General features: G+C 40.4%; 4 protein-coding genes and 1 long non-coding RNA gene across 5 annotated transcripts in view; 4 read left to right on the top strand and 1 right to left on the bottom strand.

Moving 5' to 3' along the window:
• Positions 1-11,899, top strand: part of LOC135351344 (uncharacterized) — a 31,894-nt gene extending 19,995 nt beyond the window's left edge. Inside the window, exon 6 of the long non-coding RNA XR_010399436.1 lies at positions 11,588-11,899. This is a non-coding gene — a long non-coding RNA (uncharacterized LOC135351344). The remainder of the gene's footprint in view (positions 1-11,587) is intronic.
• Positions 5,096-6,262, top strand: LOC135350841 (serine/threonine-protein kinase SBK1-like). The gene has a single exon (XM_064549685.1). It carries the CDS (start codon positions 5,172-5,174, stop codon positions 6,102-6,104), a length of 933 nt encoding a protein of 310 aa, XP_064405755.1. The 5' UTR covers positions 5,096-5,171; the 3' UTR covers positions 6,105-6,262.
• LOC135351342 (serine/threonine-protein kinase SBK1-like) lies at positions 7,501-8,657 on the top strand. Its single transcript, XM_064550325.1, has one exon. The coding sequence runs from the start codon at positions 7,571-7,573 to the stop codon at positions 8,501-8,503; it is 933 nt and encodes a 310-aa protein (XP_064406395.1). The 5' UTR covers positions 7,501-7,570; the 3' UTR covers positions 8,504-8,657.
• On the top strand, positions 9,096-10,534 carry LOC135351340 (serine/threonine-protein kinase SBK1-like). Its single transcript, XM_064550323.1, has one exon. The coding sequence runs from the start codon at positions 9,175-9,177 to the stop codon at positions 10,177-10,179; it is 1,005 nt and encodes a 334-aa protein (XP_064406393.1). The 5' UTR covers positions 9,096-9,174; the 3' UTR covers positions 10,180-10,534.
• A 721-nt stretch (positions 11,900-12,620) lies between the features above and the next one.
• Positions 12,621-16,626, bottom strand: part of LOC135351238 (uncharacterized) — a 22,711-nt gene continuing 18,705 nt past the window's right edge. Inside the window, exon 7 of the mRNA XM_064550198.1 lies at positions 12,621-13,679. Coding sequence (XP_064406268.1) covers positions 12,784-13,679 — 896 coding nt within the window. The 3' untranslated portion in view covers positions 12,621-12,783. The remainder of the gene's footprint in view (positions 13,680-16,626) is intronic.

The raw sequence follows: 16,626 nt of genomic DNA, 5'->3' as shown, positions 1-16,626 counted from the left end.
GCATGTACATACAGGTGTATGCATGGATGATGCATGTCCATACTGTGCCTGTATGCATGCGATATGCATGTCCATACTGTGCCTGTATGCATGCGATATGCATGCCCATACTGTGCCTGTATGCATGCGATATGCATGCCCATACTGTGCCTGTATGCATGCGATATGCATGTCCATACTGTGCCTGTATGCATGGATGATGCATGTCCATACTGTGCCTGTATGCATGGATGATGCATGTCCATACTGTGCCTGTATGCATGGATGATGCATGTCCATACTGTGCCTGTATGCATGCGATATGCATGTCCATACTGTGTACCTGTATGCATGCGATATGCATGTCCATACTGTGCCTGTATGCATGCGATATGCATGTCCATATACTATACGTATGTAGGCTTGTCCAACATTTCCACACAGGTTGGTTTATTAACATGAATGCAAGGTAGTAGCATCGATTTCATTGCAGCTGTCTGGAATCGAGGCTATACTAGCTTGCAAGTGAACTGTTCTGCTCAAGCCCTAATATTCAATTGCCCATTTAGCAGTTACATGACCTAGAGGTTGCCATTGTGTGGGTGCAAAGCTCAGACCTCCTCCACTTCCCCTCCCCCCTCCCCCTACACTGCACTTCCCCTCCCCCCTGCACTGTCCTGTCCTGTCCTGTCCTGTAGCAAGTGGATTCATGCTAGAACAAACACCTTACGTGTTCGCAGACATTAGATTCATTAATTGAATGGGGGGCTAGATCGTTAATATCTATATTCATTTAGTCATGTTGCACTTTGAGACTGTGGGTCGGCAGTACATGTAGCTTCAGTTGAAATCATGCAGTCACATCTGTATTCTTCCATATATGGCAGTGACCTCACACCTCACTTTATGGGACTAGCCAACATGCCCACTGTCTACAGCTGGTCTAAGTGTATTTTTAGACTAGAGTTCACCTGTTAAGCATATTCATAAGGCTATTATGTGGCCTTTACAGTCTATTCATTGAGCAGTTAATGATATTCATAGATGACATCACAGCTTTTGAGTGGGCTGCTGCAGTTGGTGTTTGTACAAATAGAGTGCAACAACAAAACTCCTCCTGTTGTACCTTCTTGTTTGTTCGGGTCCCTGTATGGGGGAGAGCCTGGGGTGCTACACATAAGTGCTGATGCAGAGTGATGTCACTTGACCCCAAAAAACAAATGTCTAATCCCCCCCCCAGTCGGTACAAGCCTACCTACAACTTAGCGCTAGTAGAGCGGAAAAGTTCAATATTACTTATTAGGCTCTCAGATATCCCAAACAATTGTCTGTGTGTGTTCTAGCAGCTGCAATTAGACATTTCCTTGTATATATTTGCCTGGTGCTTCAACTACAATTACTCTTTTCACCATAACATTTTAAAAGCAAAAGCTAGACTAATTGACCTTCAAAGTGTGTAGAATAGTGTACAGAGCCTATGGTGTGGTCCCACTGTGTACACTGTAGCTAGTGGTTGACTTCTATTTTCTCTGCATTTCAAGTGAGGTGAAATTAAAAGGGTTGTAACAAAGATCCTAATCTCCTACAGCTGTATTTGCCTCAGGCTAGACATTAGACCACCAAGCAAACACAGTTAGCTACATCAAAGCTGGGGCATTAATGAATATCATTACAGAGCAGCCAGTCCACTGGTCTCCCAAGCACTCATGTACTTCCCATGCTCACTAGACCAGACAATGCCCAGCTAATGAGAGTTATTGCTATTTATGGGGTAGTCAGTCAACTGGCTCCTGAGCTTATACCACCCACTGCTTATACCACCCACTGCTCTAACAGGGCCAGAAGGGAGTCCACTTAGTCTAACTATACCTTACTCGGAATTTTTCTGAGGTCCATATAATCTTACATACATAGGTATTTCTATGGAAACTTCTACATTTATGGATACTTCCATAATCATGCTATTATACACACACACGTGCTGTATCCACATGCAAATAGTTTATTATGAGGTAATGGGTCCGATTGATACAAAACTGTACCTAACAATTAAGTGATACACGGTCGACTGCCACCCGAGATACGTCAGGGTCAATAGGGTCACTTAAATCAAACCTATTGTCTTGGGTTCTTGAAATAATTATAAGTAAATGATAAGTAATCAATGTCGGCATTAGGTGGTTCTGTTTGACCTTTGCACCGTTTTCATCTAGCTAGCGCTTTTGATCGTTTATTTGCCTGCTTGGAAAGCTTTCATACCACATCAAAATGTTATACCATACCGCAGAAAGATAATTCTATATCTTTGTGGTTTTGAAGAACTCAATAAAGGTCAAAAGGTTGCAATGAAATTAAATCTTGGATCTCTGCTCTCAAGCGGGTTTGTCTGGGGCGCAATAGCTCAATCGATAGGATAAAGCTAGTGGTGGTGGTGTATATACTCAGGGGCGTGAGTGTGAACATAGTTTTATGTAATACATAATTATGCCCATGTGATGTTTTAATTCATTGCCTTTTGACATTGGCGTACCTCCTCTGACTGCCACCTGTGTCAGCGACTCTAGCTCTATATAGATATACTGTATAGCGTGAAATTTTCGAGCATTTCAATTTCGTTAGTTGACTGCTTACTGGAAGCCACGCCTTTAATCCTGTTATAGCAGACAATTATCAATTTTCGTGGAATTAATCATTGCTAACCCACGAAAACAGCGAAAATTAAACCTCGAAAATTTCACGCTATAAGGTAGTACGTATCGGTATTACGATTGCATGGTTGTAAGTACTGTGATGGTTGCCTAGCAGTATGTCAACTATCGCTAGTTTGCACCGCATTTGCTAATATGCTAAATGGCATTGTTTAAATTGTGTTAAGTTTCAGCTAGGACTAATCTAGTTGAGTGGTAAGGAGAGTCAGAGGAAAATGTCACAAATGACTGATTTAGTACCTCTCAAAAAAATTAATACCGTATTGCGCGAAATTTTCTCTTTCCTCCCCCTAACAACAGAAATTTCGCTCTTCTTGGTATGTCAATGCACATTGCGTTTGCATTCGCCGTTAGCTTAGCTATGTTTGTGGAATATTTTGCATGGAGGATTGCTACTAACCCTCGAAAACGGTAAAAATTAAGCGCCTCAAAAATTATGTACGATAATCATTACTTGACTTTGTAATGCAAACACAACTCGTCTGAGAATAAATGAGTGTGCTTAAGTAACAGAATCCCATGCATAACTTTGTTGGGTCGGTCAGTAGCACTTGGAAGTAGGCCCCATAATTATATAAATATAATGATAGTGTAATTTCTTCAAATCCGTCAATCTTGACATAAAGCAACTGTAAGTTTAAATCATCAGGCAAATTTTGAGACATAATTTTCCTTTTCAGTGTGTATCGTGCTATTTTAACGTTTTGTGTGTCTAGGAGTACTGTGGCTTGGGCATCCAAATCAATTTTATCGTTTTTGTAAAGTTATCATTAATTTTGCTAATCATTTTTGTGAGCATAAATTAAGTTTTGTGAGAACTCTAGACTTAACTGCATGTCTCTATAACTCAAGAGAGTACTCTTATCTACTCTTAATAACTCTATTGGATTGTCTAAAATTCAATTTTGACTAGTATCTGTGGTGATTCCTACCATCTCAAAATCTCAGAATGTCCATTTATCACATGTTTGATTAATGATCTTTACACGAAGGCATTGTTTTGTTGTTAGGGACTCTCCATAGCTACACTAAAAAAACATAACATGTATGTAAAAACAGTGTAAACATTATTTGTTTGTACGCTATGAATATGTTTATTCATTATGATGTCAGAATTGCTTATTCAACCTCTAAATGAAATGCATACCTGCCTTCTCCATTTAGTCTAAACATGCTAAGAAGGTTAATTTTTTCTCACGAATACACTCCATTTTGTGGTTAAATTCAAATCCCAATAGACCTAATTATTTGAATTTGTTTACACACAGTGCAAACATGTTTTTGTGTACCTGTGTTCGTTATTCAGGCAGCCACCACAGAAATTCAAAAGTTCAAAAAACGTGTTTGTTGGAATGTGCCCCATGCTTAGTGTCACCCCCACCACCCCTCCACCTGCCCCACTGACTGCATGTTGTATATCATGTACATGTACGTGTAAGAGTCACAGTTGCATATGCCAGCTATAGTACGTATGTGTTATATTCAAGTGTGACAGTTCATGTTATAATCTTGAAAAGGCTTAAAAAGCATACCTTTCAAATGGTACTATCAATTCATTTTAGTGGCATGTTTTAAAACTATAAATTATAGTGTTCTAGCTGTTATTACATGTGTAAAAATGTTCTGGTGGCATACGTTATACACACAAATCAAGGGCTCTTTGGTGAACTATTTCAGTAGAAGCATGACCTTTGTGTTGCACTGAAATGGGTCCCTTCTCTAGGACATGTGTTTTAGAACACAAAGTGTTTTTGTTTCAGTAGAAGCATGACCTTTGTGTTGCATTGAAGTGTGCTGCATTGAAATGGGTCCCTTCTAGGACACGTGTTTTAGAGTTGCTGGCTATTTTTCTACTATTACATAACACAGTTTACCTGCTGCGTTTCAACAATTATTGAACATTAAACTTGACCATTGGCGTGTTTTAAAACCAGTGTTTTTAGTAAGACTAGTTGTTATCAAATATGTTCTGTGCCATGTTGTAAACATAAATCAAGTGTTTGCTGCATTGAAATGGACCCCTTCTAGGACATGTGTTTTAGAGTTGTTGGCTATTTTTTTACATAACACAGTTTACCTGCTGCGTTTTAACTGTTGAACTTGACCATTGGCATGTTTTAAAACCAGTGTTCTTAGTTTTTATAATAAGACTACATGTAGCTGTTATCGTATATGTAAAAATGTTCTAGTACCATGTAGTAAACACAAAACAAGTGTTCTTTGGTGAACTATTTTAGTAGAAGCATGACCTTTGTGCTGCACTGAAATAGGTCCCTTCTCTAGGACATGTTTGCTAGAACTTTCTGGTTATACTACAGTTTACCCGCTGGGTTTAACTATTGTTGAACTTTGACCACAGGAATGTAAAACAATCTGTTTGCTAGGAAGTGTGTCTACTATAAAAGCAGCACTTGCAACAGTAGAGGCAGATTAACTTAACAGTTCAATTCCACTAACAAGTAACAGTCTGACCCAAACTAAACTATGGCAGCTTTCAATCTGAGTCTTGACGAGAGATACACCTTCATACGGAAGGCAGGTGCAGGTACTTATGGCACCACCTGGACCGCAGAAGACCGAACCACAGGACAGCTGGTGGCAGTCAAGTCGATAGGCAAGCAAAACACAACACGAACCGACTTCAAGAGAGAGCTCAAGTACGGCAAGATTGTGTCTTCACACCCTAACATCATCACCACTCACAACTGTGCCTTTGAAACACAGAACTCATATGTGATGGTGCAGGACTTTGCAGAGGGTGGAGATCTGTTTGATGCCATCACTCCAGAAATCGGCCTACCTGAGAAAACAGTAAAGAAATTCATCTGTCAGATCGCAGAAGCAGTGGATCATGTGCACAGTAAAAACCTGGTCCACAGAGATATCAAGCCTGAGAACATTGTGCTGGGTGACCGCAATGGATCCTTTGTTCAACTGATTGATTTTGGCATGGCCCTCCGCACTGGCACTCACGTGTCTCGTGTGTCTGGAAGTATCCCTTACACTTCTCCCGAGATCTGTAATGCTTCTGACAAGACCGGCTTCTTTGTGGACGCCTCGTGTGATGTGTGGTCAGTGGGTGTTCTCCTCTTCTGTATGCTCACTGGCAACTTCCCCTGGGAACAGGCAACACTCTCAGACCCAAACTACTTCAAATTCGTACAATGGCAAAACGGAGTCACAACTAAGCCTCCTAAAATGTGGCAGAAATTCTCCCCCAAACTTCTCTCTCTGTTCAACCACCTTCTGGCCATGGACCCTCAAGATCGATGTGACATCACAGAGATTCTCAAATACTCTAACGAATCGTGGCTGGTTCAAACTCCACTACCAGCTGTCAGTACTAGTCACTGGTACCAGTCTTACAAAGACTCTGAACTATCCGTTTATCCTTCATCTCATGTCACTGCTTTTTAATGTACAATCTTGTATGTCCATTCACAGGTTCCTTATTTATGATCATCATCATCTCAATTCAGTTTAGCAACCTTTATCACTTATTCTTCATTCTTTCTCTGTGCCATCAGGTTAATAATGACCTAAAAACCTCAATATAAACTTGTGTAATATTGGGTAGAATCTAAGTTGCAAATAAAGAACATAAAATATCCAGATCATGCAGCTTTGCATGATTTAGATATTCATAAAAGCATTGTTTCGGTTAAGTGAGTGTGTACATGCATGGCCTTTGGTACCTTGCAAATCACAAGACTTTGCATGTGATGCATGTACACAACTTGTCGCAACTTGTAACTGAGTCTCCCTTATGTTTGATTGTACGAATTCAATGGATTGATCAGTAGCTCTTAGGATATGGTAGTTTTCAAACTCATCAATTTTGACAAAAGTAATCACTAAATAATGGCCTTTCTCCTCCAAAAGTGAGCCGGATTGGTAGCGAATTTTGAGATCCCAAAACTTTGATTGTGCTTTTTCGGTTATTTGGTCAATTGTGACTAGTGCCTGTGGTGATTCCTACCATATAAGAATCTCATTTATCACATATATACATATAGCTGGTATATTTCGAGGGTAAAATATTCGCGATTTCACTATAATTATAAGTATGTACCATGAAAATTTAAACTCACAAATTTAATATCAACATGCATCCATACTGTAAAAATGCTAAGAAAGCCTTTCTAATGGTCATTTCGCAAAAGTTTATGCCCTCGAAATATACCCGTTTAAATCAAGAGGGTTCACTTTATTCACCTTATACATTTCATTTTGTTAATTATTCTATTACAGTAGTGTGTTGCTAATTCATTTTGCAGTGCATGCAAAATGTTTTTAGGCAACCCATTCAACTTGCTTTTAGAAATGTGCCCATGCTTAGTGTCACCCACCACCCTCCACCTGCCCCACTGACTGCATGTTAGGGACTGTGTAGTTCTGTTGCATATCATGATCTGCAGTTATATTGCATGTGCCAGTGTTATTCTATTTCTAGAGGCATGTATTAAAACCAGTGTTCTGTTATAAATCTAGTTATATGTTTTAAAACCTGTGTACCTTTGTTATTATTAGGAAAACCAGTGTTCTAGCTGCTTATCGAATATGTAAAAATTTCTAGTGCCATGTTGTAAACACAAAACAAGTGTTTTTTCGCGAACTATTTCAGTAGAAGTATGATCTTTGTGCTGCACTGAAATGGGCCCCTGCTAGGACATGTTTGTTAGAGTTGCTGGTTAAATACTATTATATAACACAGTTTACCCGCTGCGTTTTAACTATTGTTGAACTTTGACCACAGGAATGCAAAACAATCTGTTAGCTTGAGGAAGTGTGTCTACTATAAAAGCAGCACTTGCAACAGTAGAGGCAGATTAACTTAACAGTTCAATTCCACTAACAAGTAACAGTCTGACCCAAACTAAACTATGGCAGCTTTCAATCTGAGTCTTGACGAAAGATACACCTTCATACGGAAGGCAGGTGCAGGTACTTACGGCACCACCTGGACTGCAGAAGACCGAACCACAGGACAGCTAGTGGCAGTCAAGTCGATAGGCAAGCAAAACACAACACGAACCGACTTCAAAAGAGAGCTTAAGTACGGCAAGATCGTGTCTTCACATCCTAACATCATCACCACTCACAACTGTGCCTTTGAAACACAGAACTCGTATGTAATGGTGCAGGACTTTGCAGAGGGTGGAGATCTGTTTGATGCCATAGAGCCTGAAGTTGGCCTACCCGAGAAAACAGTAAAGAAATTCATCTGTCAGATCGCAGAAGCAGTGGATCATGTGCACAGTAAAAACCTGGTCCACCGAGATATCAAGCCTGAGAACATTGTGCTGGGTGACCGCAATGGATCCTTTGTTCAACTGATTGATTTTGGTATGGCCCTCCGCACTGGCACTCACGTGTCTCGTGTGTCTGGAAGTATCCCTTACACTTCTCCCGAGATCTGCAATGCTTCCGACGAGACCGGCTTCTTTGTGGACTCCTCGTGTGATGTGTGGTCAGTGGGTGTTCTCCTCTTCTGTATGCTCACTGGCAGCTTCCCCTGGGAACAGGCAACACTCTCAGACCCAAACTACTTCAAATTCGTACAATGGCAAAACGGAGTCACAATCAAGCCCCCCAAAATGTGGCAGAAATTCTCCCCCAAACTTCTCTCTCTGTTCAGCCACCTCCTGGCCATGGACCCTCAAGATCGATGTGACATCACAGAGATTCTCAAATACTCTAACGAATCGTGGCTGGTTCAAACTCCACTACCAGCTGTCAGTACTAGTCACTGGTACCAGTCTTACAAAGACTCTGAACTATCTGTTTATCCTTCATCTCATGTCACAGCTTTTTAATGTGTGTTCCAATCTTGTATGTCCATTCACAGGTCCTGTTTGTTTTTTTATTATCATCTCAATTTTCGCAACCATTATCACTTATTCTTTCTCTGTGCTTAATATATTTATTCCTGCATTGATATCGAAAAGAAAGTTTCAAACAACTCAATAATTATGAACATGCAATTTGGGTAGATGGGACCTAGCAGAGATGCAGAGAGATGATATTATTATCAAGGGAGCTTTAGCTTTGCACTGTCAGTGTACATAAGGACAGTGTTGATTTAAGTAGTTGTTTACATGTCTAAGTAGCTTACTACCCCACAGAGTACAAGATAATTACTAGTGTCAATTTTCATCAACAGAACTTCTAAGTCAACCCTCTAGAATGGCTGCACACACGCATTATGATTATGTAGCTGTATTGGCTCAGAAAGCAAAGCTCTAGCTTAGCTACCATGATTAAGATTGAGCTCCTCACGTAGTCTAGTTTTAGCAAAAGTTTTGCAGTTAATGATATTCACGACCAATTAAGCCTGTCTGCAAGTGGAGCCACCCGATGAGTGGGAGTGCAGAGCTGAGCGGCCTATAAAAGTATCGCATGCTGTTTTGCAAAGCTCAGAATTTGCTAGAGAGAGCCTTGAAACACTATCACTTCAGCTCAAACTCAAATAACAACTAGAAAAACGATGGCAGACTATACAACTTACCAAACAAGCTTGGATGAGAGATTCACCTTTGTCAAGCAAGCAGGCAAAGGCACCTACGGAACAGCTTGGATTGCAGATGACAAGACCAATGGAGAAAGAGTGGTTATCAAAGCTATTAACAAGGCAACCACTAAGAGAGCTGACTTCAAGAGAGAGTTGAAATACAGCAAGCATCTTGGAAAGCATGCAAACATCATCACTACTCGTGACACAGCCTTTGAGACCAAGACCTCCTATGTAATGGTGCAGGACTTTGCAGAGGGTGGAGATCTGTTTGATGCCATAGAGCCTGAAGTCGGCCTCCCAGAGCACAAAGCAAGAAAGTACATTTACCATGTTGCAAAAGCTGTCGAATTCATGCACAGCAAGAAACTAGTCCACCGAGATATCAAGCCTGAGAACATCGTTCTCGGAGACCAAGAAGGTTCTTTTGTGCAGCTGATCGATTTCGGAATGACGCTTCGATTTGGAACCCATGTACCACGAGTTTGTGGAAGTATCCCTTACACTTCTCCCGAGATCTGCAATGCTTCCGACGATACCGGCTTCTTTGTGGACTCCTCGTGTGATGTGTGGTCAGTGGGTGTTCTCCTCTTCTGTATGCTCACCGGCAGCTTCCCCTGGGAACAGGCAACACTCTCAGACCCAAACTACTACGAATTCGTACAATGGCAAAACGGAATCACAATCAAACCCCCTCGAATGTGGCAGAAATTCTCCCCCAAACTTCTCTCTCTGCTCACTCGTCTCTTGGCCATGGACCCCCAAGACCGATGTGCCATCAAGGAGGTGTACAAGTACATCAACGACCCGTGGTTTATCAGTGCAAATATCCCCCTTAGCGACAGCGGGGTGAACATCTACCAGCAACTCAACAACATGATGGACCTATCTGATGAAGAATATTCCTATGGACTAAGTGCTGATGTCGTATTTCCCACGTCAACTCACCACTTGCACCTGACCCCCGTTACGGCCTTCTGAACTGACAATGAATAATTCGACTGAACAACTAACTGTCTCTGAACCAAGTCACTCGAACATCGAATCAATCGAGCTACAATCTGGAGAACTAATAATAGCTCAAACTGGGAAGAGCTGTTTTATTTATTTTTTATGACAATCAACATGCAGGTATTATCATGATCAATCTCAACCAACCAATCAATCTCATTTATTGTATATATCTTTAATTTTACAGAATGTATTATAGCTTTATTTATTTTTGTGGCTTTCTGGTGCTGGTCACTGGGCCTCTTTAATTTTTACTGTAACTATACGAGTGTATATACGTATGTACCAATAATTAAAAGAATAAGAATAATTTGAAACAAGAAAACTCTGTGAAAATGTTAAGTAGATAATAGTAGATACCTAATCATGATACGATATTCATAGAGCTCATCCTACATGCACGTTACGCACATGTGCACGAGTGGCAGCTGTGAATTTACTGAGTGATTCGGCTATCAAAACCATCCCCCACCAAAGTGCCGTCAACCTGTCTGCTTGGTACCATTGATGATCTGTATCCAATGGGCCATGTAAGGGGAGCATCGGATAACAGTTTACAATATACACTTACTTAACACGAGATTGGATTGCAATACAAAAAAAAACACAACAGTATTACTGTGTACAAATCACCTAGGTACATACATGCACATTTTCTATTGCACAAGCAGATTTCATTACTTGTAACACTGCACGCAGAGCCTAGTGCTTTTTGGAGTGTATTTAGTTCTGTTTTCCCTTATGTTTCTGCCATTGGATTGCCCCAGCATAAACAAGCTTCTGTATAGGATAGCTGGGCATGATCGCTATTGCACAAGCAGATTTCATTACTTGTAACACCGCATGCAGAGCCTAGTGCTTTTTGGAGTGTATTTAGTTCTGTTTTCCCTTATGTTTCTGCCATTGGATTGCCCCAGCATAAACAAGCTTTTGTATAGGATAGCTGGGCATGATCGCTGATGGCCTAACAAGGCTCTATATGCATCCCAGCTAGACAGTGGGAGTTTGGCGCAGAGTTCCCATCAATACTAGGCTGTATTAACAGGCTCAATCGTGTTAAGCAATTCAAAGACTGAATCACTTCAAATTGGCCTCGTAGCCAAAATACCGATCGATAAATATTTGGGGTGAACTTGTAACTAATTTAATTCGGGCTATGCGTGAAGATACATAGCAGTGAAAACTATGATTTGTGGGTATTGAGTTGGGAATATGCATATAGTGTGTGTGCCTGTTAGCAAAAATATCTGCACATAATTATTGTAGTATTTACACCCCCCCCCTCCCCCCCATCTCAGTTTATCATTCCAAATACCAAGTTTTAGCCCATAATATTGTTGTACGATCTGTTATTCATTTTTCCCCCTCCCCCATGCAGTACGATGACACGCTAAACAAATGCACAGTGCAACAGATGAGTACCCATACACATGCACAGTCATGTACATGTACCCAATCTGGATGCTACAGCTTCATCTGGGTAAGTACCTTGTGTGTGTACTGAAAATTTTTCTCGTTGCAGAGTATAATTTATATGGCTGTGTTGACAAGATATTGGATCCTCAGAGAAGACTCATAAAAGGCAACTTAGTACGTACGTACTTCCTATAATAATAATTTTTGTACTTCTGTTTTGAACGACTTCCTCTCTCAGTATCTAATGTTTCATGTGATCGCGTTCATGTCCATGTATGGCTAACTAGAACAATTGCTTAATATTCATGAATGTCATATACCTTGTGTAATGTGTGCTATGTTTATGCATAGCCTATCCCCTAAAGGCCTTACTCCCACAGTGCGCTGTAAGTAGGCAGTTACTCAATGAATTAATTATGTGTCAGTGGTATGCCAGTGCATTAGCATGTTGTTTTCATTTGCCAACACTTCAAAACAACGCTTAATTCGTTCTCAGGCTAACATTAATGAGATCGATCAACATCTACACTTAATTAGGTATAAACAGTTTCAAACAACAAGCATATTATAATAATTATGTGTGCATCATAAATGCATAATAATATGCATGATCGTGTGATTTCAGTAATGGTATAGCATTCCTCAGCACTTTCTGCTCAGGCCTTCAGCGATCATCTTTCACAGATCTGACACACAACCCAATGGAGCCTACTGTACAGTACAGTACAAGCCGTATCATATGGGATATTATAACATACACCATAAACTAAATAAGGATACTGTGTTTAGTTTCTATGCAGGCAGACTCGCTGTCTACCGTAACTAGGTGTCAATTCAACATGTCTTCTCAGTTGCACAAGTCAGGCGTGCTTGCCGAGACCACTGGGTGCTGCACAGCTATAGGATATATAGCCTATCAAATGAGGGTAACCTTTCTGACAGCCATTGTATAGGATGTAAATTAAGTAGCTATGCGTGAATACATCTGCAAAATAGAGATTCAATTATACGAATGGTGCCAATTGACTTAGTATCACCAATTAATAGCATACGTACAATTATATCATAATTATAATTATAATAAACTTGTGAAACAAACCAATTTTAATTTTGAAGTGTAAAAATGATAACAGCTTAAAAATGTGCTCTATTAGTGTTCTATTCTATCTTTGTTCCGTCCTCTAGGGCGGAGCATGTTGTACCTCCTGCAGTGTACGTGTACACATGTTTCTTCTTGTCTTGCATTGCGTAATGTCTCCTAATAGCGTCGGCCACATTTCCCATTGAGCCCAGGTAGCCTTTGGTTCGAATAAGCACCGTCGAGTTGAGCATTAAAATAAACTCTTTAAATGTCCGTTCCTGAACACCTTTGGCCACTTCTAATTCTGTATCCGAGGGCAGATTGCCAAGGTGAGTGTGCACTGTTCGTGTGGCTGTCTCGATTTCAATGGGTGTCTTCATCAGTCGCTTGTACTTCTTTGCCACTATATGCACTACCAGTCGATTGTTGAATATGGGTATGTAGACTGGTGTCAGTTTGAGATCCTTTGCAGCTTTCTGTCCACAGTTTATATTGTGTTCGGCAACATTCACAGCTTTCTCTATATTGTCTGATTTAGCTCTGACTTGAAGGGCCAGAATCGGCTTATGAGGGTGACCAACACTTTTGAGCAGTATGTTCATTTCTTCCTCAAACTTGGGGCTCATTTTGAACAGCATATCCCAAGCACAGCAAAGTCGACATTTGATTCGATCAATTCCGTATTCGTATGCTTTCGGCATAAGTTCCGGGTTCCTTAGTAGAGCGTAGGTGAAGTCATAACGAGCTCCTTGCAGCCTCTCAACTGGATATTTGAGGTAGCGGGTGAAATTAGTATTCATGTACCACTGGGAAGAGTGGCCGTCGTCTTTAGCCGCCTTCCAGCTGGCTATGTCACGAATGGGTCCGTGTTTTCGACCACCAATCGGAGACAAGTTCGACCAATCAAAACTCTTTGGTTGGATATACTCCGTGAATCCAGGTGGGTCCTCCCATTCAATCAAAAACGCTCTCTCTGTATATGGTGTGTGTGCGTAGGTAAGGAAATGGTTGAGATCATTGCAGTATGCAGTGAGTAAATATGATCATGTGTTAAGAAACAGAAGCTCACAAAATATACTTCTCAATGTACGAATTTATATTGTGCTTATGCTGAGAGCAAACCACAAGTGGGAAACAGACTAAGTGGCTAACTAGTTTAGCCTAAACATGAAACTGCATGGTATACACGGCAGACTATCACTATGGTATAGGCTGAAGGTATACATACAAGGACTTGCCTCCCATGCATGGAATGTGGGCCGAAGGTGAGATTAATGATTAATTTGGTGATCTTTTATAGCAGCCAAATAAAATCACAACAGGTATATGCGTAGTGAACACATTAGCTTTAGATCACAAGTGAGAATAATTATACCAGGTTACTCTCGTTAATTTATAGCAATGCATCTCAAAGACAACAGTAGATTGTAGTGTACAACAATCTTAAGACAGAAAAACTGAAGATTCAGAGAACTATTATGATAATTAATGATATTCATATAAAACTGGTTGTGGTTTTAATGTTTAGTGAGAAAGTATTCACTGCAGTCTATTGCCACTTCTTCATTAACAGACACTTTTGGTGATCTAATTAAGGGTAACTGTTCACACAGTGGGGGAGGGGGCTGGTTACTGACTGTATTTGGCTGGTTGCTATTGGGGGATACATCAATATTGGCCACTCATGGTGTAGGCAGGGCTTACATTAGTACGCTATATTGACAAGACCCACACAATTGTTTGTATACCAATCACCATATTTGCTCTCATTCCCCAAATAATCATTGTACTAGCTGTTTTCACTTATTCACAAAGCTATCCCATATGCTCAAACAATACCAGGCCGGCCGGAACACACAATATCTAGCATTACAAAACACAGGACATGGAGACACAGAAACTAATTGCACTAGCCCTAACATGCGATGTATTGATGACAATCGAGTAAAAACTTCAGAGAAACCTTCTAATACAAGGCCGAATAACAACTTCAAAGAAACCTTCTATTATGGGGAAATTACTTACGACCTACAAGGCTTATGTACAATATACAATATAGCAGCTTACGCACATTGCATGGGTGCTTTATCGAGTGTTATGTAACCAAACTTTACCCCCTCCCCCTCCACAGACACACATAACACACACTCTATGTAGCGTAAAAACATGGCGTACTTAGGATACGCACACACACCCCTGACCTACGTACAAAGGTTATAAACATGATACAACATACATAGCTTATGTACATTCGTACATTGTGTAATTTTTGGTTTATTATCGAGCACACATAAGCAAATCGTCGTACCCTCTCCCCCCCCCCCCACAACATAACACATACTTTATGTAGCGTACCGAAACATGCCGTACTTAGGGGTACCCACACACAAGGAATCAAGTAGGCAAGACTGGCCTCGTGTACTAGCTTATACGCTCGAGGTGAATGGCCCAGCTTGCAAAACAGGTGCTCCATTACACACACCATTGACTAATCCAATCATGTAAAACAGCAAACAAAACAGAGAAGTCCTTTTGATGTGCAATCAGCACAGCATAACGATTAATTAGGAAAAATTCATGAGCAGGAGTAACGTCCAAGAATGAACACGAGTGATTAAATACCGCAAATGGTTGTACAATTAAGGGGCTCAGTAATGCGTACATAATTTGTATTTGCTATATATGTCAAATTGAAATGATAACTTTTCATATTTATAAGCCTCATGCACTTACGTACCCCACCGTCATATTGCATAGGTACACACGGCCAGTACGTGTCAGCTCAGCGCTCGTGTCATCCACACACTTATCTAAATTCCGAGCAGCTGCCCCAACAGCCTCCCCCATTCCCCAGCTGACTGTGGTAGTGGCGAGTGGCGCCAAGCCGAGTGTGGTATGAGATATGTTATTACTACTACGCACAGCTGAAGCATGCAACACAAATACCAGCAATTTATTAGTTACCCTGCTAGCTACTATAGAGTATAAGGTATCAATCATACAAAGCTAATTTGAAAAAAATTAACAGTAATGAATTGAGAAACGTACAATTTAGAAAACAAACTATCTATGTACGTTAATTGCTGTATAGATCTGAGTTAACAATAGGATTTTGTTTTGCATCCATAGCTATAATTTATGTATACATTGTAACATGACACCCAGAGACAAATATATCCATCGAGGTTACCCAATGAAAACCCCAAAAGTAGATTTTAGAGAAGTTCAAAGTTACCCTCTGATGGCCTCAAATATTCCCACAATGCAGGGACACAGGTGTACTGACTGTACAGACATACTTCACCACATCACTGACTCAATGCACGAGGCTGTTATTTAACTGTACAATTATTTGAAGTACGTTACAGGTTATGTTACGTTCGTTGAACAGGTGGTACACTAATGCACATAGCAATGTATTGTCCTCACAAGACAGTAGTCTGTATAGTACAAGCATCTGTATAGTACAAGCATACACTTAACCAATCAAATTGCGTGTGTCCAAACATGAATTCATTCTATAATGTCAGGGTTTTGAGATACCTGAAAACACGCAATTGTTGATTTATATAGCAAGTGGTGGATACGGAGGCACACACACACACACAACTATTTAGCAACAATTATGTAAAAGGAAAACAAGCTCTTATAGACTCTCTTAAAACTTTTATTCTCCTAAACAAGAAAGGAAATAAAATTCACCGTTTTATAATATGATAACTAAAGGAGTTGTTTCCGTCTCATACAACTGCCAATTTCCTATCTCCGTAGCAACACGGAGCTACACACATGTACATGCATAATGAGGTGTGCTAGAGGAATCGAAGCTTTGCCAATGACTAATATGAATTTTGAAAGCCATTTGTATATTGGCCACAAACCTGCCAAAGTGCACTACACGGTAACCCTTGTACGGTAAA

Source organism: Halichondria panicea, chromosome 17 (assembly GCF_963675165.1).
Source record: "Halichondria panicea chromosome 17, odHalPani1.1, whole genome shotgun sequence".
Lineage (NCBI taxonomy): Eukaryota > Metazoa > Porifera > Demospongiae > Suberitida > Halichondriidae > Halichondria > Halichondria panicea.
This window is presented reverse-complemented; position numbering and strand designations above follow the sequence as displayed.

Coding starts and splice junctions, on each gene's coding strand:
- LOC135350841 (XM_064549685.1), top strand. CDS start 5,172: ATGGCAGCTTTCAATCTGAGTCTTGACGAGAGATACACCTTCATACGG.
- LOC135351342 (XM_064550325.1), top strand. CDS start 7,571: ATGGCAGCTTTCAATCTGAGTCTTGACGAAAGATACACCTTCATACGG.
- LOC135351340 (XM_064550323.1), top strand. CDS start 9,175: ATGGCAGACTATACAACTTACCAAACAAGCTTGGATGAGAGATTCACC.